General features: G+C 46.6%; 1 protein-coding gene across 11 annotated transcripts in view; it reads left to right on the forward strand.

Moving 5' to 3' along the window:
• The window catches only part of LRWD1 (leucine rich repeats and WD repeat domain containing 1), a 74,144-nt gene that overhangs the window by 15,626 nt on the left and 34,619 nt on the right, over nt 1-23,899 (forward strand). For all 11 annotated transcript variants that reach the window (XM_073565630.1, XM_073565635.1, XM_073565637.1 and 8 more), the window contains exons 6-10: nt 192-344; nt 1,188-1,292; nt 3,295-3,705; nt 3,828-3,951; nt 6,045-6,130. In XM_073565630.1, coding sequence (XP_073421731.1) covers nt 192-344; nt 1,188-1,292; nt 3,295-3,705; nt 3,828-3,951; nt 6,045-6,130 — 879 coding nt within the window. The remainder of the gene's footprint in view (nt 1-191; nt 345-1,187; nt 1,293-3,294; nt 3,706-3,827; nt 3,952-6,044; nt 6,131-23,899) is intronic.

Raw genomic sequence — 23,899 nt, forward strand, 5'->3', positions numbered from 1 at the left:
AGTGTGAAACTAGCCTAACCAGACATGTACATATATCATATTATCAGCCCCTGTACCTACAATAACAGAGTATTACTGCAGCACACTGTATAAAGGGTATGTACAATGCAAAGAATCAGTCACAAATGTTATTTCATGAGGATTTTCAGTGTAATGTAGAGCGCTTCCATCAGCATCTATTGGTTCTGTAGGTTGAATCATACTGGGAAAAGAACTACAAGGACAAAATGCCTGATGGGCCGACTCCAGCAATGATCAAATCTATCAGCAAGGAATTTCTAAAATCTGTGGGGAATCATGTGAAGTATGGCCCAAGTTCACTCAAAGACTTCACCAAGTGGAAAGTACGATTTCATACAGTATGTTTATTGTAGTCTGCAATGTCTTGGCTTCCATTATTGATTGCGAAGCCTTTAGACCAGATTCACACAACTCGGTATGTTGCAGATTTTTTTCTATTTCCTAAAGATAGGATAATCTTAAAAGGCTCTTCTCATTTTCAAGAATTATTGCTCCGATGCTACAAAGAGGCAAAATCAAACTCACAAACCGAGCTTTGTCATGCTCCCAGTGAACAGCACTGCTGCTCCGGTCTCTAGTTGTAGCACGTTCAACATAACGACACCACTGCAGCCGATTAACAACATGAGTAGCTAAGCTCAGCGATTGGCTACAGTGATTTCGATATGATGCCACCCCTGCAGCCGATCAAAGAAAACTTGAAAGAAACAATGTAAAAGGGTTTTTTTTTTCCTCCCAGAGCCTTTAGAGTGTTAACATTTAAAGGCAATGACCCCTTTATAAAGGAGGGAGAATCTCATGATTCTTTTATTCATTCCTTATTTTGTCCTAAAAAAGATGCATCGAAATCTGCAGTGAATTTTGGGTCCAATTTCTTCATTTACTTACTCTTAATGACTTTTTGATTTATGGCAAATTTGTACCTTTCTTCTTCTGTTGTTCTTTTTGCACTTTGTTACAAAAATAAAAGCGATTGTTTTTGTGGGTTGTTTTTTTTTTTTTTTTTTTTTTTTGTGTGCAAATTTTATGAACGGGGTGCCATTTTGAACAATTTGGTGAAGAAAAAAAAAAAAAAAAAAATCAGCATGTGACAAGATGAATCTAGAGACTGTTTTGGCGTTATAAACTTTTGTGCAATTGTTTTTTTTTTTTTCCTATTAATATAGGTGCAAATTATTGCTGACCGTTTAATATCGTCTTTGTTGGGTGAAGAGAACAGTCACAAGGAGCCCCCGTGTGAGGAAGCGTCTTCAGATGGGGGCAGTACAGAGGTGGGCTTCATTCTGATGTTTAACATTGTGTATTATACATGTAATGTAAAGGATGTGAATGCTATGTAACATCTTCCAGACATGGCCATTTTTCTGTGTACATAGATGTATGAGGGCTTGTCTTTTTGCAGAACGAGTTATACCTTTAGGGTATGTGCACACGTTGCAGATTCGCGTGCGGATTTTTCAGCCCACACGTCCCATTTTTTGCGGGGTGAGACAAGGCTGTTATTCATACCATTTGGGGATAGATGTGACACTTTTTTTTTTTTTTTTTTTTTTTTTTTTTTTTATTGCTTTTCACCGTTTTTTTTTTTTTTTTTTTTTTTTTTTTTTCTTTTTTGTTGTATTGCAGCTACCAAAGAAAGAAATCCATGCAATTTTGGCGTTTTTAACTTATTTCTGTTTGTGGTGTTTATTGATCGGGTTGTATTTTGATCAGACTTTAATGAACATGACGATACAATAGTGTTGTGGTTTTTTTTTTTTTTTTCCCTCAGATTTTTTAATATGGGTAGAGGCAATTCCTGGCTGCATGTCACATCAGTTATCCACCAAGTATGGGTCAGGCTTGATCTGTGAACCTGCTACATATATCTGATAACATCTGCCATACATGTATGGTGCATGTTATGTCAGGAAGGGGTTAATGTCTGGGACATTTTATCTGTACCAAAATCTGTCATTTCTTTCATTTCTTTTTTTTTTTTTGTTTTTTTCCTGTCAAGCAAAAGATAAAAACAGTTTTAAAGAAAAGTAACGCACATATTAGTAAGTTCATAGCAAGGATTTCAGTGATGTGCCACTTACTATACTTCTTGCTGTAGTGTTGATTAAAAGCCGTTTTATCTGCTGCAGTTGTCTGGATGCTGAGCTCTGTAATCCCTCGCCCACACCACTGATTGACAGCTTTCTGTGTACACTGTGCATAGGCAGAAAGTAGTGGGGCATGGTTGGACTACACAGGTTTACTAGTCCTCTAGTGATAATCTTCTGCTTGTAAAACTATAATTTTATAAAAGGTACAACAAGCTAACCAGTAAGCGACACATCACAGGAACCAGAGTCTGTCCCTACATTATACTGCTCTCAGATTGGGTAGATAGTTATGCATTTATTATATAAGAAACAGGAAAAAAACGATTAGATTAAGAAAAGGAGGAGGAAAAAAAAAAAAACAGGTGTGGGGAAGTGGCTTTGGAAAACGCTCTAATGTTGGATAAGACTTGCAAGCTTCAATTAGGAGTCCAATAGAGAGCGAGTTCTCCATATTCCCTGGACTGTTGGAAGGCCTTCCAGGAGAACCCAAGAGTTCCCTGTAGGGTGTTCTGTTTATTATAAAGAGAAGCCGTTGGCTCCTCCCATGTACATTAGATCACTAACCTTAGTAGTCCAGAGACAAGCCTGGCGTCACCTTTTTCCATTGTAAATAGTTGCAAGCTTGATCAGCCATTACTAGAAATGTTGAGAGAATGTTTGTAGATAGGAGCAGGAGTCCTAAAGCTGAAAGAGGAATAATTCTGGACCACCTCTCCTTCGTCCAGTGACCAGACTAATTATTCTCTTTACAACAATCTAGAAGGATTACAGGGCAGGAGAAAAAGGTCTGGAAAAAAAAATGCCTTCATGGCTCCTACTTCTCGGGAACAGGGATTTTCCCCCTTCGGGCACAGGGCTCTGATGTTTCTCCCACTTCCCTAGTGCATGCGGCTGAGTTTCCCCAACCCTCTCCTTGGACTCAGGGAGCTGATTCTCTCCACTCTGCCACAAACACACACACACACACTCACACTCCATTCGAGCACGTCGGGGGACGGCCGGTTCCCACTCCGCTCCGTTCGGGCACAGGGGGGACGGCCGGTTCCCACCCCACTCTGTTCGGGCACAAGGGGCTGATGTTGATTAATTTAGAAAAATGTGTGTATGTACATTTACTTGGTCATCATATACAAATTTATAGATACACCGAGGCAAGCAACAATTTAATCTTACTGTTCTACAGGCTTCGGTAACGCCTAGTAAGAAACAAACACAAATCAAAGAAATGGATTCTGAGGTCCGATCTCCATCTAAGAGGCACCGATCGAATGCAGAAACCAATTGCGTAGCAAGAACTCCACTCAAGAGACTCGGGACCAGTGCTGGGACTGACCGTGAGGTGGCATCTCCTACTAAAAGACTTAGGTCAAATGAACTGCTTACTATTGTACTGTCACCAAAGAGGTCAAGAAAATTGCAAGAAAGCCCACTCAAATCGACTCCAGTCTCTTGTAAAATGTCTAGTACACCTGATAAGGCACAAGCCACACGGGGATTATTAACACCTGAAAAAGTGTCTTCAAGGAGCACGGCATCCAAACCAACAGTGAGCCGACCGGTGACTGGTGTGAAGGAAAAGAACACGAGCAAGAAGGTGAGTATGAATTTTATATTGCATTTAAAAAAAAAAATCCCCCCCCCCCCCCCCTCCCCTCCCAAAACTAAATGTGAGAGATTAACTCTTTTTTTCATTTTTTTTTTCTCCTTTCACTGTAGAAACAATTTAATTTGGAACCCCTCTATTTTCTTCAGACTCATAGCAAAAATAACGAGAGTGATGATTTCGGCACTCAGTTATGGTCTTGTGCCTTTGAACCTATTCTCAATTCTTCAAGCAAAGGTGAGAAAATATCAATTGAAAAGGGAATGTACCACCTAGATCTTCATATCGTATTAACAAAAAAAGAGATACTGAACCATTTCCTTTTTTCTCATCTGTTTTCATTTCCTGATTTATATATTTTATTTTCTGTACATGTTTATGGGTGCAGGTATCTTTTTTGAGCGGTGCCTTACGGTTATGGTAGTGACTCATTGACAAGTGGGAGGCATGCTCTATGGCAGTGGTGGCGAACCTATGGCACGTGTTCCAGAGGGGGCACACAAAGTCCTCCCAGTGGGCACGCGCCATCACCGATCTGTATCAGTGGATTGGGGCCTGTGGGTGAGGAGCCTGTCACTGCCAGCCCTTCAGCTGGATCTGCCAGGTCCATGCACCAAATACACGCTGCTGACCTATCAGAGGCCAGCAGCTGACGCCGACTTTCCGCGACTGGGGCACATGGCAGTGACGTCATGCTGCGAGCATCAGAAGATATGGCACCCTGGGGTAGAGAAAGTAAGGTGAGTAGCAGTGTTTTTTGTGTTTTTGTTTTTTCTTAATTTATATGTTGAACAGCAGCATTGGCAGGATGGGAGACATGTACAATGATGGGGACATATACCAGGTTGAAGATCATACACATGAATTGGGTGAGCATATACCAGGATAGGAAGTATATTCCTTTATATCTGCAGTCTGGTACCCCTGCTCCTATACCCATGTGCTCGAGTTCTTTTTTCTAAACTAAAACCGTGCCGTGTTGGCACTTTGCGATAAATATGTGGGTTTTAGGTTGCACATTGGGCACTTGTTCTCTAAAAGGTTCGTCATCACTGTTTTATGGCCTGTGCAAAGATTGTAACACAGGAAGGTGAGATAAAGCCACGGTCCATGATGTAACCCTGTGTTAACAGAAAAATGAATTATTCATACAAACTTATAACCCAATGACCCCCAACACTTAAGTATTTTAAAAAATAAAAAAAAAGAAACCTGGCATATTTTGGAAACGTCATCCAGCATCTTACACGTCATTACATCATACAATTTGATATCAAAGAAAATCAAGCACAACAACTCCTTTAAGGGCTCATACTCACATTCAAGAAACTCGGACGAGTCTCGCACGTCAATACCCAGCATTGCCACCGGCACTCTGATCGTAGCGCTCAGCTGCATAGAAATGCATGCAGCTGAACGCTCCGATCCGAGTGCCGGCGGCAGTGCCGGGTATTGACGTGCGAGACTCGTCTCAGTTTCTCGCATGCATGAGCCCTAAGAAAAAAAAAAAAAAAAAAAAGCACTAACAGGCAGTAGGTTACTACCTGCCTGCCTGTTGTGCCCAGCATCATTCTCTACCAGCACAGAGCGGTCACAGACTTCTGCTAAAATCACATCAACAGAGCAGCAGTTTCTTTAACTCGTATCAGGATGGGACTGCTGGTGTCATGCTGATTGACAGCCAGCTCTCTGCTGCCTAATTGGGGGAAGTTGGCTGTCCATCAGCCTGAAACCACTGTTCCCGCCCTGTCAACAGGAAGAGAAAGTGCTGCTCTGTAGACAAGGGAGTAGAAGCTGAATCTCTGGCAGGAGCGGTCAATGACCCGGCGCCAGGTACAACAGGTAGGTAGTTGCCTTTGTTAGTAACTACATACCCTTTTTTTTGTTTAAAGTCCCGGATATCCCCTTTAACAACCCATGTTGTCCTCTCTGCACAATGACCCCTGCACTGGCTACAGATCATGACCAAAACACTTTTTATGGAAGACAGTTACAGAACAGTTCACAGATATTGTTCAGAGCAAAGTAGGAAAAGGGAACAATGGTTGTCCCTCTTAATCTTGTACAGAACATAGAATAACTAGAAATATATAAAATCAGAAAATGATTAGAAAAAATTATGTGCTGGGTTATACCATCATTCAAATAGACTTTGACAATTTGACCACCTCTCCATCCACCTGGAAACAGGACCCCACCCTCAATCTTGTGCTTATTGCTTGCTGCCGTGCTCTTCTTCCCACAGCGAATAAATTTTGTTTCTGGGAAAACCCAGTTGTTGATACATAGGCTGCGCTAGAAGATACTCTAATGGATGCTTTCTTTTTCAGTTATTGCCACGTGTGGTGGAGGATCGGTCTGTGTGATTGATTGTGAGACTGGGAAAGTTCTGAAAAAGTATAAAGTTCCCGGAGAGGTAACCCCTAATATATATTTTTATTTTTATTTTTTTTTTTTAATCAAAACCTGGTATAAACCTAACCATATAGAAAGTTCCAGATCACCATGAGTACAGTAATTTTTTTACAAAAAGTAAAGACACATTAGCCAAAAGTATTATTTTTCAGTCTATAAGACTCATTTTATACCAAATTTGGGAGTAAAATGGGGATGCGTCTTATGTTCTGAATGTAGCCTACGGGAGGGGGGGTGGAGCTACGAGGTCACAGGATGTAGGGTCGTCACTGCAAGAACCCTGCAAGGGCAAGAGTGGGGTGCTGCAGCAGGCCCTTGGCTGGGAGAAGGGAGTGTTCCAAGGTGCGAGTCAGCAGGAGCCATTGATCTCCCGTGGGTGAGCTTCAGAAAAATGTCGGCAGTGTGAGGCATGAGCCGAGTCCCCGCTGTGCATACAGGCTTCAGGAAAATGAAGCTAATGTTGGCTCATGTGCAGATTAACATATCTACTCAATGACGAGCTGAGAATCTCAATCTGTACATGCACCTGCGCTATTCTCATGAAACCCCCCGCCAAGAAGTCAATATATGCAGCGGGAACTCCACTACTGCCTCACACCACCAGCGTTTTCCTGAAGCCCACCGCCGAGAGATCAATGGCTCCTGCCTCGCACCGCCCCATTCCTGTCATCAACACCTTCCTGCAGCGGTGACTCTGCTCATGCCTCCTGTGACACGCCCCCCCACCACTATTGCTTGCCCCTCCACCCCCTCGGTAAGCTAAATTCAGACTATAAGACGGACCACCACTTTCACATTAAAAATCCTTTTTTTCCTAATCTAAATTTAGATGCATATTAGGGTCCAGTTAGTCTTAGTCTGAAAAATATGGTTCTTCAGATCATGGATATAAATGAAAACCACCCTTGTTGGAATGTATACAAATAGGGACCAATTTTTCAGTGCTCAAGAATAGAGGTTGTCTCTCCAGCAGTACAAGGAATATCTGAGAATAAACAGATTAATGATCACATCCCTAGTGAGTGATTCAGAAACGACTCTCCTCCCTACTGCTTCTCGAATTTAGCTATGGCACTCTTCTAAATGTAAACCTTTTTCTCCATTAAAATAGAAGCATTTAGACACTGGATCACTGCTTCTATTGTATGTGGAGTGTTGGACAACCAATGTTAGCCATAGACTTTTTTGTATGGTAAAGATTTTTTTTTTTCCTATGGCCAGTTGTAATGGGGGAGTGGCTCCAATATTTCTCACACGCCCTAAAACACAAGATTTTTGGATTCAGAGGTAGTCAAATGTCCTATACGTCATGGAACAGCCGACTCGCGTTGTCCCATAATTCCCCAAGTCTGGGACATGACCAGAATGTATGGCCCAAATCTGCGCCTTCTTCAATACATCTTGTTCACTGGTCATTCTATCTGAGGTTCACCTTTAGTATAATTTTTAGAGTTCTATATGCTCTATGGATAAAAAATAACTGGGATCTTTTCTGTGTCCCGTTAATAGACAAAGTTCCAGGGGATTCCAAAATATCTTCCCATTCTTCCTGGAAAATAGTCCATATATCCCTTTTCTAACTAGACCTGATCAAAACCACAAGATTCCCTAAAACATTGTATAGCAAAGATTTGTACATTAAAGAAAACAGGCTTCTAGTTGATTTTGCTTGTGCAATATATTCTAGAAGCCTGTTGGAAGAAATGGTGAGATCAGATGTGCTTTCCTGGACCCTCATCTGTGCTTTAACTGTAGATATTCATAGAAGTCAGTTTTGTAACTCGAATGTCTTTTAGGTGATCAAAGTACAGAAGTGTGTGTCCAAACATAGCTGATATAAATATTTCAGCCCTTGGTTCCTCCATTCCACAAACTTTTTCCAGATGACAGCTCACTCAAGCCTGGATTATTACATGTTGGAGTATATTTAGAATAGTCCCCTATACCACACAGCTTTTTATAGGTTCACCACACCTTTTGCAGAGGAGTGAGGTTTGGGGCATTACTGGATTTGCCTTTAAGGATATTTGACTGATAGTTCCAAAATATTATCCTTTCCCTCCAGGTATATAAGTACCACAGCCCCTGCATCCATAGTCATCTCTACTGCCCACCCCCTGAAATGTTGGAGCTGAGAGGCTAGAAAATACCCCATACATTAGGAAGGGCTGAACAGCCCTGATCCGTGAGCAACTGTAGTTTTTCCAACTTTATTCTAGGGACGTCCTTTTTGCAGACAAGGTCCCGGAAGTGTTTTAGGATCCAAATTGGAGAATTACTGTATGTAGAGTAGAGTTCAGAGGGCAGGAGGCACATTTTAATGAGAATTGTAAGAGGTAGTTTTTTCCATTCTACATGACGGCACCACGAGAGAGGGGATCCGCCCCAATGAGGACAGGAAACCTTCAAGATAAAAAGGGGCGGCTCCTCTCTCCGCATCAGTTGGTTTCCTGTCCTCGATGGGAAACCCTCAAGATGAAAACCTCTTGAAGATTCTGGAAGTATCAGTAACAGAGGTCTAGGACCTTCCAACACAGCGTCCCTTCAATCACCCTCAGAGATCCAGGCTGCAGTTGACAACCTGAAATTTAGAAGGTCGCTACTAGAGGAAAAGGGATTCTCAGCAGCGTTAATATCCACCTTACTCAGTAGCAGAAAACTAGTGACTACAAAAATTTTTAAGAGGATATGTAAAAAAATTCTTATCTCCTCAGACCCAATACGGGAAGGGAAAGTCCCGATAGGGGCAATACTGGAATTTCTGCAAAAAGGTTTAGGATTGGGGTTAGCTGTCAGTACCCTCAAAGTACACGTCTCAGCCCTGGCAGCCTTATTCAACTGCGACCAGGCAAACAATAGGTGGGTGGCCAGGTTAATCCAGGCCTGTACTAAAGCTGACTGTCACGTCCTCTACTCCTCCTACTCCTCCTTGGGATCTGAATTTACTCCTGTCATCTCGGACAGAGTCTGTTTGAACCATCAAAACACAACATTAGCTAAGGATTCTAACATTAAACAGCCTTATTAATGGCACGCACGTCGGCCAGTAGGTTGAGCATTCACTCGCATTATCAATAAGACCCTCCCTACACTCAGGCCATAGACGATAGAGTTGTGTTAAAATTAGATCCAGCATACCTTCCCAAGGTGATGTCAAAATATCATAGGGCTCAGGAGATAATCTTATCTATTTTGTCATGATACTAACTACCAGAAGGAGGAGAGGCTTCATTGCCTAGATATGAGGAGATGTCTCCTGCAGTATTTAGAGGTAACGAGTCCTTGGAGAATACAGAGGTCCTTATTTGTCTCATTCCAAGGGGCAAGGAAGAGCCTTAAAAGCCTCTAAACAGACTATAGCTAGATGAGTGAAAAAGGCCATTATGCTAACATATAGCAGTGTAGGCAGGGCTATTCCAGAAGGTATAAAGCCCACTCCACGAGGGCCATGATGACGCCCGGGATGGAGAGAGCAGACGCTCCCATAGACCAAACCTGTGAGGCGGCCTCTTGGTCCGCTCCGGCATTATAGGTTAAACCTATTTGCTACCTCTGATCTCACATTTGGGAGAAGAGTGTTACAAGCAGTGATCCCTCCCTAAGAGAATACAAATCTCTGTAACTCTCTCGTGGTGCCGTCATGTAGAATGGAAAAACACGGGTATTACATACCTGGTAATGTGTTTTTTCATGAGACATGACGGCACCCTTATATTCCCGCCCTATTGATCACGTCATTAGTTGGGTGCATTATTAGTATTATACACTCCCTTGGTGTCGGAAATTTACCAGTATTAAAGTTGTATTATTTATCTGTACACTAACCTGCGTAATTCCTCTCGTGCTCTGTAAAACAACTGATGCGGAGAGAGGAGCCGCCCCTTTTTATCTTGAAGGTTTCCTGTCCTCATTGGGGCGGATCCCCTCTCTCGTGGTGCCGTCATGTCTCATAAAAAAACACATTACCAGGTATGTAATACCCGTGTTTCCCCCATGCTCCGACGTTTTCTTGACTTAACTACCAGAAGATTCAGATTTAAAAGGATTGTAGTCATTAACCTTGCTGGTAACATAAATGCTTTGGTATTTGAACTTTCTCCTACGCCTCATTGGGGGACACAGACAGTGGGTGTTATGTTGCTGCCACTAGGAGGACACTAAGCAAATCAGACTCCTCCCCTGCAGTATACACCCCGCAGCTGGATGAGATTCTCCAGTTCTTGCTTGGTGTCTGTAGGAGACACTTGGGTCTGTTTTCAGACCCCATCGTTTTTATTTTAATTTTGAATTTTTCTGTAAATTTTTATTTTTTAATTAACGGAGTGAAGGGGGCGACGGTTCCTTTCTACGGCCCGCTCTCCCCCGAACCAACAACAGGCAAGCACGTGGAGTAACCTTTCACGTACCTTTCCTGCTACGTTTTTGGGGCTGATTCCTCTACCTTTGGAGTTCCCGTCCGGGGCAGGCCCACGTAACGGAGAAGACTGGGACAGCGCTTACGTTGGCCCTGAATCAGCCCCATAGCTCTCCATCCCCCTATCATAGGGAGGGTCGATTGAGCGTGGCCCCTTTAAAAACTCCTCCAGCTCTGCTTCATCCTGGAGGATGAGAGCCTGCATAGAGGCCGGACAGCGCTGAACGCTGGAGTGGAGGTATGGGGTCGGGTCCTGTCCCTCTGGAGTAGCGCTGATGTAGTCATCAGCGGCGGTGCACCCAGGAGTTCTCAGCACCCATCGCGGCCCTCACTGTCGTAAACCCCCCCGCCCCCCGGCGCTACAGCAGGTAGCGTGGAAAATATAGTCCCCGGCTTTCTGGCCTGCTAGGCCGCAATTTAAATGGAGCTGCCCCGGCCCACCCACCGGCGCCTACGGGTAGGTTCAAAATCCAGGCCCCGGCCTACTAGGCCGCAATTTGAATAGCGCCGCCCGCGCTATTGGCGCCTCCCCCCCCTCGCTTTGGCGCCTCAGCCTGTGTGAGACGCGCACTCCTGATCTCGGGGGCCATATCCTTTTTTTTTTTTTTCCTCAGCTGCACACAAGCTGTGAGGCGAGCAGCCAGATACCGGGTGTCACCGCAGGGCCACCGCCATTCCTCCCGGGGGACACAAGATGGGACCGGGTAAGCTGCATCTACCCCAGATTAAAGCTTAACCCCTTCCCGGCACGTTCCCTGCTGCAGACTCTGCCGTTAACCCTTTCAGGAGCGCTATGTCTCAATCTAAGAAAGCGAATCGGGTTGCTAAAAAGCACACTGCGTTTTTTACCGTGTGTACCTCTTGCAAGGCTGGCTTACCTAGTGCACAGACTAATCCGTTCTGCACTGACTGCGACCCTGCCTGCGCCCGGACCTGCGCTCAATCGCCCCCTGCCGACGTGGCTCCTGCGTCTAGTACCCCTGAGTGGGCTGTGTCCCTGTCACGATCGGTAGAGTCTCTGACCCAAGCTATATTCTCCCTTCGAGAGGGCTCTTTAAACCAGAAGGCATCCTTACCCCCCGAGGAAAGCTCTGGCGTTGAAAGGGAACCGTCCGCCAGCAGGGGCCGTTCTCGTTCAAGGGATGGTCGGGGCTCTAGAAAGCGGACCCATGACGCTTCCTCTAGCCCTGTTCGCGCTCAGATTCTGACACGTCTGGCCCTCAGAATCCTCCATCTGATCAAGAGTTACTTGATTCTCTTATAGAATCAGTTAACAAGATCCTGAAGTTGGATGAAGATATTGTTCCCGCTCCAACACATCCTATTTCTCTTAACCTACGCACGCGCTTGTTTTTTTGTTTTTTTTTATCTACCAGCCATCCGGACTTTAAGGAAGTGGTTCAGCAACATAGAGATCGTCCGCATAAGCGATTCACAGGGCACAAGTCTACTCAGGCTAAATACCCCTTTGACCCAGACCTAATGAAAGATTGGTTACAGTCCCCTTCGGTGGACCCGCCTGTATCACGCCTGGCTTCAAAGACACTTCTGTCTGTGTCCGAGGGGTCCTCGATCAAAAACCCCTCCGATCGTCAGATTGACTACCTTGACCTTTCAGTTTTTGAAGCTTCAGGAACAGCGTTTTTTCCATCTTTCGTGGAAATTTGGGTCACAAAAGCAATGGCTGCTTGGGCAGAGGTCTTGATTACCTCCTTCCAGGACACCAATCTTCCTCCGGAAGCAACCGCGGTCGCCAGGCAGATAACTCACGCAGCGGACTTCGTAGTGGACGCATCTTTTGACGCCGCCGACTGCGCTGCTCAAATCGGTAATGCTGTCTCCATTAGAAGAGCCCTATGGCTCTGCGACTGGCGGGCGGATGCCGCATCCAAAAGATCCTTGACTTCTCTCCCGTTTCAAACAGGTCGCCTTTTTGGAGAGAAACTAGATCAACTCATTTCTGATGCTACCGGGGGGAAGAGTACATTTCTCCCTCAACAAAAAGCTGCTCGGCCGTTTCGCAACCAACAGCCGGCGTGCTTTCGTTCCTTTTGCAACAACTCCGGTTGGTCCTCTTCTACCTTCTCTTCCGGATCAGGTCCATCTTCGCGTGGGGACAGAGGCTCCCAGGTCTCGTGCAGACCTAACCATCCTTGGAAACCCAGACCTAGGGCTTCTGGTTCCAAAGGAGCCAGGTCTCAGAGATCTACCCAATGACTTGTTGCGGTATCCGGCGGACGCCGACAAGGTAGGCAGCCGTCTACTTTCCTTCAGCCACACCTGGCTCGCGGTCATCCACGACAAGTGGGTCAGGGAGCTAGTGTCCTCCGATTACAAGATAGTTTTCCTCTCCCCCTTCCAGCTCGGTTTTTCCTTTTCTCTCCGCCCAAGGGAAAGACAAGAGCCTTCCTTCGGGCTGTTCAAGCTCTCTTAAGGGACGGCGTCATCATTCCGGTCCCTCATCAAGAGAGGTTCAGAGGATTTTATTCAAACCTTTTTGTGGTTCCAAAGAAAGACGGCTCGATGCGTCCCATTCTGGATCTCAAACTGTTAAATCAGTTCGTCACGGTTGGGCGATTCCGAATGGAATCTCTCCGGTCAGTGGTCCCTTCCATGGAGAAAGGAGAGTTCCTAGCATCCATCGACATCAAGGACGCTTACCTTCACATCCCGATCTGCCCGTCTCACCAGCAGTTCCTGCGCTTTGCAATTCATGAGGAACACTTCCAGTTCGTGGCCTTGCCCTTCGGACTCGCCACTGCCCCCAGGGTCTTTACCAAGGTCATGGTGGCTGTCATGGCCATTTTCCACTCTCGGGGAGTAGTAGTGTTACCATATCTCGACGACCTGCTCATCAAGGGTCCGTCCCTTTCAGCCTGTGAAGAATCTGTGGAGATAACAGTAAATACACTCACGCCTGGGGTGGAAGATAAACTTCGATAAGTCTTCCCTCGAAACCGGCTGAGCAAATCTCCTTTTTAGGAATGATCTTGGACACTTCCCGCGGGTTGGTCATTCTCCCTCCAGAAAAGATGCAAGCTTTACAACAGGCAGTGCAAACTCTTTCCCGTCCAGCTTCTCACTCCATTCGTTTCAGCATGAGAGTTCTTGGAAAAATGGTAGCTGCCATGGAAGCAGTTCCGTTTGCACAGTTCCATCTTCGTCCCTTACAACACCAGTTGCTGTCAGTTTGGGACAAGAACCCGTTCTCCCTGGACCTTCGGATCCTTCTGTCCCTGCGGGTCAGGCAAGCCCTCAAGTGGTGGACTCTGATGTCCTCCCTGAATCAAGGAAGGTCTGTTCTCCCAGTAAGATGGTTGATAGTAACCACCAACGCAAGTCTTCTCGGCTGGGGTGCAGTCTTTCGTCACCACACGGCACAGGGTCGTTGGTCAACCCAAGAATCACGTCTCCCCATCAACATCTTAGAGATTCGAGCGATCAGATTGGCTCTACGGAGTTTCCACCATCTCCTCGCAGGTCACCCTATCAGGATCCAATCAGACAACGCCACGGCTGTAGCGTATATCAACCGCCAGGGAGGTACCCGGAGCAAGATGGCCATGCACGAAGTGAGTCACATCCTCCATTGGGCCGGGACCAACCATTCCTCCATCTCAGCAATTCACATCCCCGGCATGGAATATTGGGCAGCAGATTTTCTCAGTCGCCAAGGCATTGCCTCAGGAGAGTGGTCTCTTCATCCAGAAGTCTTTCACCAGATCTGTCTTCGTTGGGGGACTCCGGATGTGGAACTCATGGCCTCCAGGCTAAACAAGGTGTCTCTGTTCATTGCGCGATCCATGCCCCATCGGAGTGGACTCCCTGGTGCTGCCATGGCACCGGTTCCGGCTTCCGTACATCTTTCCCCCTCTTCCCTTGCTTCCGAGGGTCGTCAAGAAAATCAGAGTAGAGGGAGTGCCTGTGATCCTAGTCGCGCCAGATTGGCCGCACTGAGCATGGTATGCGGAACTAATACAGCTAGTCGCTGACGTTCCCTGGCGACTTCCAGATCGCTCGGATCTGCTTTCTCAGGGCCCGATTTACCACCAGAACTCCAGGGCCCTGTCTTTGATGGCATAACCCAGAAAGGTTATCAAAATTAAGTCTATTTACTCTAGAAAAGAGAAGACTTAGGGGAGACAATATATATGTACAAGTATATCAGAGGGCAATACAGAGATCTCTCCAATGAACTGTTTGTACCAAGGACTGTGACAAGAACAAGGGGGCATTTTCTTCATTTGGAGGAAAGACAGTTTCTGCACCAGCATAGAAGAGGGTTCTATACAGTAAGAGCAGTGAGGCTCTGGAATTCTCTTCCTGAGGAAGTGGTGATGGCCAACTCAATGAATGAATTTAAGAAAGGAATGGATGCTTTTCTTGTGAGTAACAGTATAGAAGGTTACGAATAACAGAATATTATAGGTAGATGGTTGACCCAGCTTAGGGGAAGGTATTTTCTCCCTATGGAGAAAATTGGCTTCTACTCTGGGTTTTTTGCCTTCCCCAGGATCAACAATGTAGAACAGCTGCACTAAAAATAGGCTGAACTAGATGGACATAAGGTCTTCCTTCAGCCTTCAAAACTATGTTACTATGTTAAACTATGGCTGTTGAATCCTGGATTCTCTCCCGACGTCATCTCCATCATGATTAGTGCTAGGAAGCCCGCATCCAGACGTATCTATCACCGCAACTGGAAAATATTCTTTTCATGGTGCAAGGATCATGGTCGTTCCCCTCTGGTATTCTCCATTCCGAGAATATTGGAGTTTCTTCAATCCGGACTAAGATCAGGCCTCGCGCTTAGCTCGCTCAAGGGCCAAGTTTCGGCCTTGTCAGTGCTTTTCCAACAAAGAATTGCCACCAAACCTCAGGTCAGGACGTTTATTCAAGGAGTCTGCCATGTAGCGCCTCCTTATAGGAATCCATTAGAACCATGGGACCTTAACCTGGTTCTCGGGGCCTTACAAGAGGATCCTTTTGAACCGCTGCAGGACGTGTCATTGACCATCCTCTCTTGGAAAGTGGTCTTTCTAGTAGCCATCACGTCAATCAGACAAGTTTCGGAATTGGCAGCTCTGTCCTGCCGTTCTCCGTTTCTGAATTTTCATCAGGACAAGGTGGTTCTCAGAACGTCCCCGTCCTTCATGCCCAAGCTCGTTTCCTCTTTCCATCTCAACGAGGAAATTGTTTTGCCTTCCTTTTGTCCGGCACCAGTCCATCGCATTGAGAAGGCCCTCCACACCCTGGATGTGGTTAGGGCGCTGAGACGGTACATCTCGCGGACGGCTCCCTTCCGCATGTCAGATGCCCTGTTCATACTTCCTCAAGGGCATAGGAAAGGCCTAGCTGCGTCCTAAGCAACGCTAGCCAGGTGGATTCGCTCTGCGATTCAGGAATCCTACCGTGTCCGTAACGCTCCCGTCCCTGCGGGGATTAAGGCGCACTCTACCCGGTCAGTGGGTGCCTCGTGGGCCATTCGGCACCAGGCCGCGGCAGAACAGGTCTGCAAGGCTACGACTTGGTCCAGTCTGCATACATTACCAAATTCATTCTCAGGCCTCTGCAGATGCAGCTCTCGGCAGACGCATCCTGCAATCGGCAGTACCTCAGTCTTAACTCAGAGGTACATGGGGTATTAGCAGATGTATGCTCCCCACCCAGGGACTGCTTTAGGACGTCCCACTGTCTGTGTCCCCCAATGAGGCGTAGGAGAAATAGGGATTTTATTGTACTCACCGTAAAATCCTTTTCTCCGAGCCATTCATTGGGGGACACAGCACCTGCCCTGTTTAGCCTACTGGCTCATTTGTAGCATTCTTAGGTTTTGACATAGTTCGTTACTGTTGACTGTTTAAGCTCCTACTGCTTTTTTTCACTGAACTGGAGATCTCATCCAGCTGCGGGGTGTATACTGCAGGGGAGGAGTTAACTTTTTTCTTTCTGATTTGCTTAGTGTCCTCCTAGTGGCAGCAGCATAACACCCACTTTCTGTGTCCCCCAATGAATGGCTCGGAGAAAAGGATTTTACGGTGAGTACACAAAAATCCCTATTTTGTACAACCAGGATTGCTGAAGATTCTTTTGGTCGAAGATGCATGTTATTGTCCAATATTCTTCCTCCTCCATAAAACTGCTGTTTTAAACACCACCTTTTGTCAGCTTGTGCTATTCAAAACAATCTCCGTGTTTTTTGGCCTTTTTCCCAAAGCATTCTATTCTCTGGATTATTATGCTGGGTAAACGTTTCTGTTTCTCAAACCTTAATTTTCAATTCAACACCAATGGGCAGCTCCTCCTCTTATAGTTTGAGAACAGGGACCGTACAAAAATTTTTAATTTGCCTGGAGTACCTCTTTAAATATCAATGAGGGTCAGAGGTACTTTGAGTAGGTTATTGAGGTACCAACTAACAAGTATAATGTGAACAAGGGTTACCTATAACCGACTAACTGAAAAACCCTATTAAAATATAACTTTCATTAAGTACAAAAATAACAATATAAAATTGCACAGATGTCCCCTATTATAAAGCCTAGTAAAAAAAACGGGCTATTGTATTGCTGGAAAGAGATAAGGTATAACAGTCAAACCAAATCTAACCAGCTGAATCTGCCAGTCCAATCATGTCGTCAGAAAAACCTGAATCATAGCAGTTAAAAACTGCACAATACTATTATAGCCCAAAAACCTCAAAAAACGGAAAAAAAGGGGAAATGGACAAAAAGATGTATAAAAATTGATAATACGTGCTACCATCTGATAACAATTTCACTCAGCCTATGTGAAGAAAAGCCTCATCAATTGGATTAGTCTACACTGCCAGACCGCTCTGACCAATATACATCTCTCCTGATGAACTCGCAGTAGGGGGAAATTCGTTGAGAGTGTGCGGACTATATTTGAGGAATGATGTTATCACGGACCTTATGGATATCATTATGAAGGAGTATATATTCACAGATAAGTACTTTTTTTTTCCTCTTCGCCACGACAGCACCCACTGAGAGAGGGGATCCGCCCCCGGAACAGGAAACCTACAGAGAGATAAATGGGGCGGTCCCCCTCGCTCCCTCAGTTTGGTTTCCTGTTCCTGGAAAGGAACCCGCAGAAGAGGATGCCTGGTCTGGTAGCCGCCTGCGTGCAGAATATGAGCAGCAGGGGCCCCAGGACCGGATGCAGCGTCGGGCGGAGAGGTGTATTTCCCCCCCCCCCCCCAGAGCTGGCGTAATGCAGGTGAGGCTGGAGGCGAAAGTGGTGCCAAAGCTCACTGGGGTTATGGCTATATTCCCCCCCCCCCCCCGAGGGGGTGGACGCATTACAAACGCCATCGGGCGTACTGAGACCGGCGCCCCCCCCCCCCCTCCCAGTGTGGCAGAAGGGCTTGTGCGGTGTGTGCTGAGCGGCGCTGCTGGAAGTCATACCTGGCAGGAGAAGGACCCCGTGCGTGGAGAGGGGGGCGCAGACGCGCGGTGTCGCCGGCCGCATCACTATTTGCGGTGACCCAGCGCTCCAGGAGAGGCAACCCGGAAGTGGAGGAGGACTTCCGGGATCAGGCTGAAGGCAGAGACCGCAGGACAACGCCCGCTCATGCGCAGTAGGGGGGAAAAAAAAAAAATGGTGGACAAAAAAAAAAAGAAAAAAGAGGAGGAGCAGCTATAGCAAAGGCTTTAAAAGGAAGCCACAGACACAGCGCTAGTGCGCAGTCATGTCGTCCTTAGATGACTCAGCTTCGCTCCCATTAGGTCAGCTAGTGGTATCCCCACTTGGCAGTAGACAGAGCAGTGCTACGAGGAGACCCAATAGCACCAGAAGAAGTGGCAGCTCTAGGAAGGAATCCATTGGGCCTTCCAAGCAAGATGAGCCGTTAGAGAAGAAACGTAAGGAAAAGAAGTCGTCCCATGCCTCGCCTCAGCCTGGGTCCCGGACACCGCAGCCGGTAGTTGCTGACGAAATTCACGGGTGAGTGTTTTTTGGTTAGGTTAGATAATTGATAGCCTTCTCTTTCTGGTCCATACCCCCTTTAGGATAAAAGAACAGAGAAGGCGAAACATAGAGAGTGTGCCTTATGTTCGCAGCCCCTCCCGGATGGCCACCCAAAGAGATTATGCCAATCATGTGTTGAGGAGGCCTTGCAGGAGGAATCCTCACGAAAGAAGGAGGATATCCGGGCAATGATAAGAGAGGAACTACGGGCCTTAGGCGGTTCCAGTAGTCTAGGGGGTCACTCCTCCGTGAGAGAAATACGTTCATCTAAAGGAGGAGTCTCGCTGGCGTCAAGGTCGCCGTCAGATACCGGAGAACTAGATTCCGATAAGTCCCAGGAATACCTTTCCTCAGAGGACGAGGATCAGACGTGTTTCCCCACGGACAGTGTCAGTAATCTTGTGAAGTCTGTCCGAAATACCATGGGGTTGCCGGAGAGTAAGGACCCCAAGACCCCTCAGGACATTATGTTTGCGGGTATTTCTCGTAAAAAGGTCCGAGCATTCCCAGTGGTCCCAGCTATAAAGGACCTAGTTAAGAGGGAATGGGAGAAACAAGGCCAAAGGACCTTCCTCCCCTTAACGTCAAAGCGTAAGTATCCCTTTGACGATGAGGAGTTAACGGCCTGGTCGAGAGCCCCCAAGGTGGATGCGGCAGTGGCCTCTACCTCCCGTAGATCCTCCTTGCCGGTGGAGGATTCGGGAACTTTGGCTGATTCTTCGGATCGTAAGACTGATACATTCCTCAAAAGATCGTGGGAAGCTTGTACGGCAGCCTTTAAGCCCGCAATAGCAGCCACATGTACGGCAAGATCTATGTTGGTGTGGCTGAACGACTTGGAGGACAATATTAAAAATGGAGTAGCTAGGAGTAGGCTTCTTTCCTCTATGCCCCTCATTAAGGGAGCAACGGCCTTCCTCTCCGACTCCTCCGCGGCTTCTCTCCGGTTGTCGGCTAGAGCCGCGGGACTGACCAATGCAGGCAGGCGGGCCTTATGGTTGAAGGGGTGGAAAGGAGACACACAAACAAAAACTAGATTGTGTGCTATACCCTGCCAGGGTAAGTACCTGTTTGGTACAGAACTGGATGAAATTTTGACAAAAGCGGGGGAGAGGAAAAAGGGGTTCCCTAACCCGTATGTTCCGTTCAACAGGAGGGCCTACAGGAAGCCGCCGTTCGGTAAAAAGAAAGACTTTAGACCCCAGGATCGCTGGGGAAATAAGGACCCCAAGCAAAGAGGCAACCTATTCGGGAAACGTCCCTTCAGAGGAGACAGATCCCGATAAAACCGTTATACCGGTAGGTGGCAGGCTATTAAGATTCAGCCGCCAATGGATGAAGGTGACATCAAACCCGTGGGCCCTAAGTATTGTATCATCAGGCCTAAAATTAGAATTCGTTCGGTATCCACCGAACTCCTTCTTATTGACTTCTACGAAGTCCCGATCTCAGCAGGAAGCACTGGAGATGGAGATTGCGGTACTGCTAACTAAACAGGTTCTAGTGGAGGTCCCAGACGACGAAACAGGGATGGGCTTTTATTCTCCTCTATTCTTTGTCCCAAAACCAGATGGCTCTTACAGGACTATAATAAATTTAAAGAAACTTAATACCTTCCTAAGACTGAGGTCGTTTAAAATGGAGTCGATTAAGTCTGCAATAAAGCTTTTGTTTCCCAGGTGTTATATGGCGGTCTTGGACCTAAAGGACGCCTACTACCATCTCCCCATATATCGAGGGCACCAAAGGTTCCTGCGGGTAGCAGTCTGGTTCAGAGGTCGGATTCAGCATTTCCAGTTTGCGGCAATGCCATTCGGGCTATCCCTGGCTCCTCGGGTATTTACCAAATTAATGCTGGAAGTAATGTCATATGTAAGGCTGAATGACACCCTAGTTGTCCCTTACTTAGACGACCTACTCATAGTAGGGAATTCTGTTTCACAGTGTGAAGCAAGAATAGCTAGGATTATCTCATCCCTACAAACACTGGGTTGGCTAATTAACTGGGAGAAATCCAGACTAGAGCCAGTGACCTGTCAAAGGTTTTTGGGCCTGCAAGTAGACTCCGTAACTGAGGAGTGCTTTCTGCCAAACGCCAAAGTAATGGCCATAATCGACAAGGTACAGAATGCTACAGGAAGACCCGTAATATCATTGAGACAGGGCATGTCCTTGCTGGGGTCACTGATATCATGCATTCCAGCGGTGCAATGGGCTCAGTTCCACTCTAGAGAACTACAGTGGGCTATTCTGCAGGAGATAGATAGACTGCAGGGGCGGCTGGAAGGGAAGATGTCCCTATCGCCCGAGGTGGTTGAATCCCTAAAATGGTGGTTAATTCCTTCCAATCTATCGAAGGGAGTACAGTGGTGGGTGACTCCCTCCAAGATACTTACCACGGATGCCAGCCCCTTAGGTTGGGGAGCCCACCTAGAGGAGCACATGGTACAAGGCTGGTGGCGGGAGAATGAAATAGAGGCCTCCTCTAATGTAAAGGAGCTAACAGCGATTTTTTTATGCGATATCTCACTTCCTCCCGCAGTTAAGAGGCGCCCACGTAAAGATCCAGACAGACAATACCACCGCAGTGGCCTATATAAACCGGCAAGGAGGCACGCGGTCAATGCCACTGATGTCTATTGCGGGAAAGATTCTGGAGATGGCCGAGGTCCATCTTCTCTCCTTGTCAGCGCTCCATATAAGAGGAGTGGACAACTCCCGAGCAGACTATCTCAGTCGCCAGGCCCTATACCAGGGAGAGTGGGTCCTCAGCAGAGACGTCTTCGAAATGATAGCGTCAGAATGGGGCAGACCGGAGATAGACCTATTCGCAACCAGAGCCAACAGGCGCGTAAAAAGGTTTGCTTCTCTCTACAGGTCGGACAACCCAGACATTCTAGATGCCCTCCAAGCACCCTGGGCATTCCAACTAGCCTATGCCTTTCCTCCGATGGTGCTACTACCAACAGTAGTCAGGAAAATAAGACAGGAGAGGGCGAGGGTCATCTTGATAGCCCCGTTTTGGCCAAAAAGACCGTGGTTTTCATGGCTGAGAGCCATGTCGGTAACCGACCCGTGGATCCTGCCGCTGCACCAGAATCTTCTCTCGCAGGGACCCTGCTACCATCCACAGGCCAAAGCCCTGCACCTAGCGGCCTGGAATTTGAAAGGGAGCTACTGAGGCAGAAGGGTTTCTCAAGGAACCTAATCAATACCCTGCTACAAAGCAGGAAGGAGTCCACGACAAAAATATATGCTAAGGTGTGGAGGAAGTTCCTGGCCTTTCACCCAACAAAACTAGCTGGTGAAGTACCCATTACGGCCATTCTAGAGTTTCTACAAAGAGGCCGAGAACTTAGACTCTCAGTAAGCACTCTTAAGGTCCACATGTCAGCCCTAGGAGCCCTGTTTAACTATAACGTGGCAGCAAATAGATGGGTGACTCGGTTTATCTCGGCCTGTCAATGAGCAGAACCGGTGCATGTGCCTCGACTTGCAGCGTGGAACCTTACTCTGGTTTTGGATGCCTTCACTCAGGCACCATTTGAGCCCATAAGCTCAGCATCAGTAAAGTGCCTCTCATTGAAAACGGCTATGCTGGTGGCCTTAGTATCGGCCAGGAGAGTGAGTGATCTTCATGCTCTGTCAGTAGACCCACCGTTCCTGTTAACAACACGAGACAGTCTCATTTTAAAGACGGACCCGTCCTACCTGCCCAAACGGGCAACTAAATTTCATAGGTCTCAAGAGATATGCCTACCTTCATTCTATGAGAACCCGTCAACACAGGACGAGGAGAAATATCACACCTTAGATGTGAAAAGAGCTGTGCTAGCCTACCTTGATAGGACCAGTCCCTGGAGGCAGAGTAGGTCTCTTTTTGTCTCATTCCAGGGCAGCAGGAAGGGGTCTGCAGTTACATCAGGCACGATATCCAGATGGATTAGAGATGCGATCACAATGGCGTATCTGACAAAAGGAGAAGACCCTCCACTGGGGATTAAGGCGCACTCTACTAGAGCCATATCATCCTCCTGGGCCGAGAGGGCGAACGTCCCAATTGAACAAATATGTAAGGCTGCAACCTGGTCTTCTCCATCTACCTTTTATAGTCACTATAGACTAGATTTGTCCTCTACCGAGGATCTAACTTTTGGTAGATCAGTCCTTAACACGGTGTGCCCGCCCAAGTGATTATCTCTGAAAATCTCTCAGTGGGTGCTGTCGTGGCGAAGAGGAAAAACCGGATTACTTACCGGTAATACTCTTTTGTAGAGTCCACGACAGCACCCGCTCACTTCCCTCCCGTAAGAATTTTTTCACACATGGGTCTCCTTGGTGGTGGAGATTATGATTTAAGTTGGATATGTGATTAAACTTAGTAAGCTTAAAACTGCATAGGGGTAAGATAGATGAATCGCCCAAACAGTTTGACTAAAACATGTATGGCGGTTCCTCCGTTGTTCTCGGTAACACAAACTGAGGGAGCGAGGGGGACCGCCCCATTTATCTCTCTGTAGGTTTCCTGTTCCGGGGGCGGATCCCCTCTCTCAGTGGGTGCTGTCGTGGACTCTACAAAAGAGTATTACCGGTAAGTAATCCGGTTTTTTTTTCCCCATGAATGGGCTTATTGTTGTCAGTATCTGGTGATTTAAACTAGGGGTATGATATACATCTGATATCTGGAGTGACTGTAGCACCCCTACTAATTTACACTGAGACTTGAAAATCTGGTACATTCAGTGGTGTCTTTGTTTGCTTTCATGATTTCTGACAATTTATCAGATAAGCCGTTCCTGTTTACCTACCAGTGATTCATCATTGTGTCTAATGGGCAGTTTTTATCTGGGTACTTGATGTGATAATTTTTATATATAATTCATATACATAACAGTGGTTTTGGGAAAGGGCATAATTTGCTACAAATTTATATGTAACTGGTTCTACTGTGTGAGTGTTATTCATCTATTCAGACTGTCTGGACTTTCTACCTTTCCTCACATGCATATATGATTGTATAAGTCTACTTTACTGCATTCATGAAGATATTCTAAGCAAATGGATACAGGCCATCTGGCCCTCTGTTTCTAATCTGTCGTTTTATAGTATGATATAGGAGATTAGGGATAGCCATCGCACGAGCGGGGGCGCCATTCTCGTATTTCTTAGGCTACGTGCACATGCTGCAGATTCACCTGCGTTTTTTTCCCGCGCGGATCCACAGGTAAAACCGCAGGTAAAGTGACCTGCGGTTTCACACCTCTACTATGTTAAAGGTGTGAAACCGCTGCGGAAACCGCCCAAACAATTGACATGCTGTGGTTTGTAAACCGCAGCAAAACCTCGCGGAAAAAACCGCATCGT

The sequence above is a fragment of the Dendrobates tinctorius genome, unplaced genomic scaffold (genome assembly GCF_039654945.1).
Source record: "Dendrobates tinctorius isolate UK_male_01 unplaced genomic scaffold, ASM3965494v1 ptg000016l, whole genome shotgun sequence".
Lineage (NCBI taxonomy): Eukaryota > Metazoa > Chordata > Amphibia > Anura > Dendrobatidae > Dendrobates > Dendrobates tinctorius.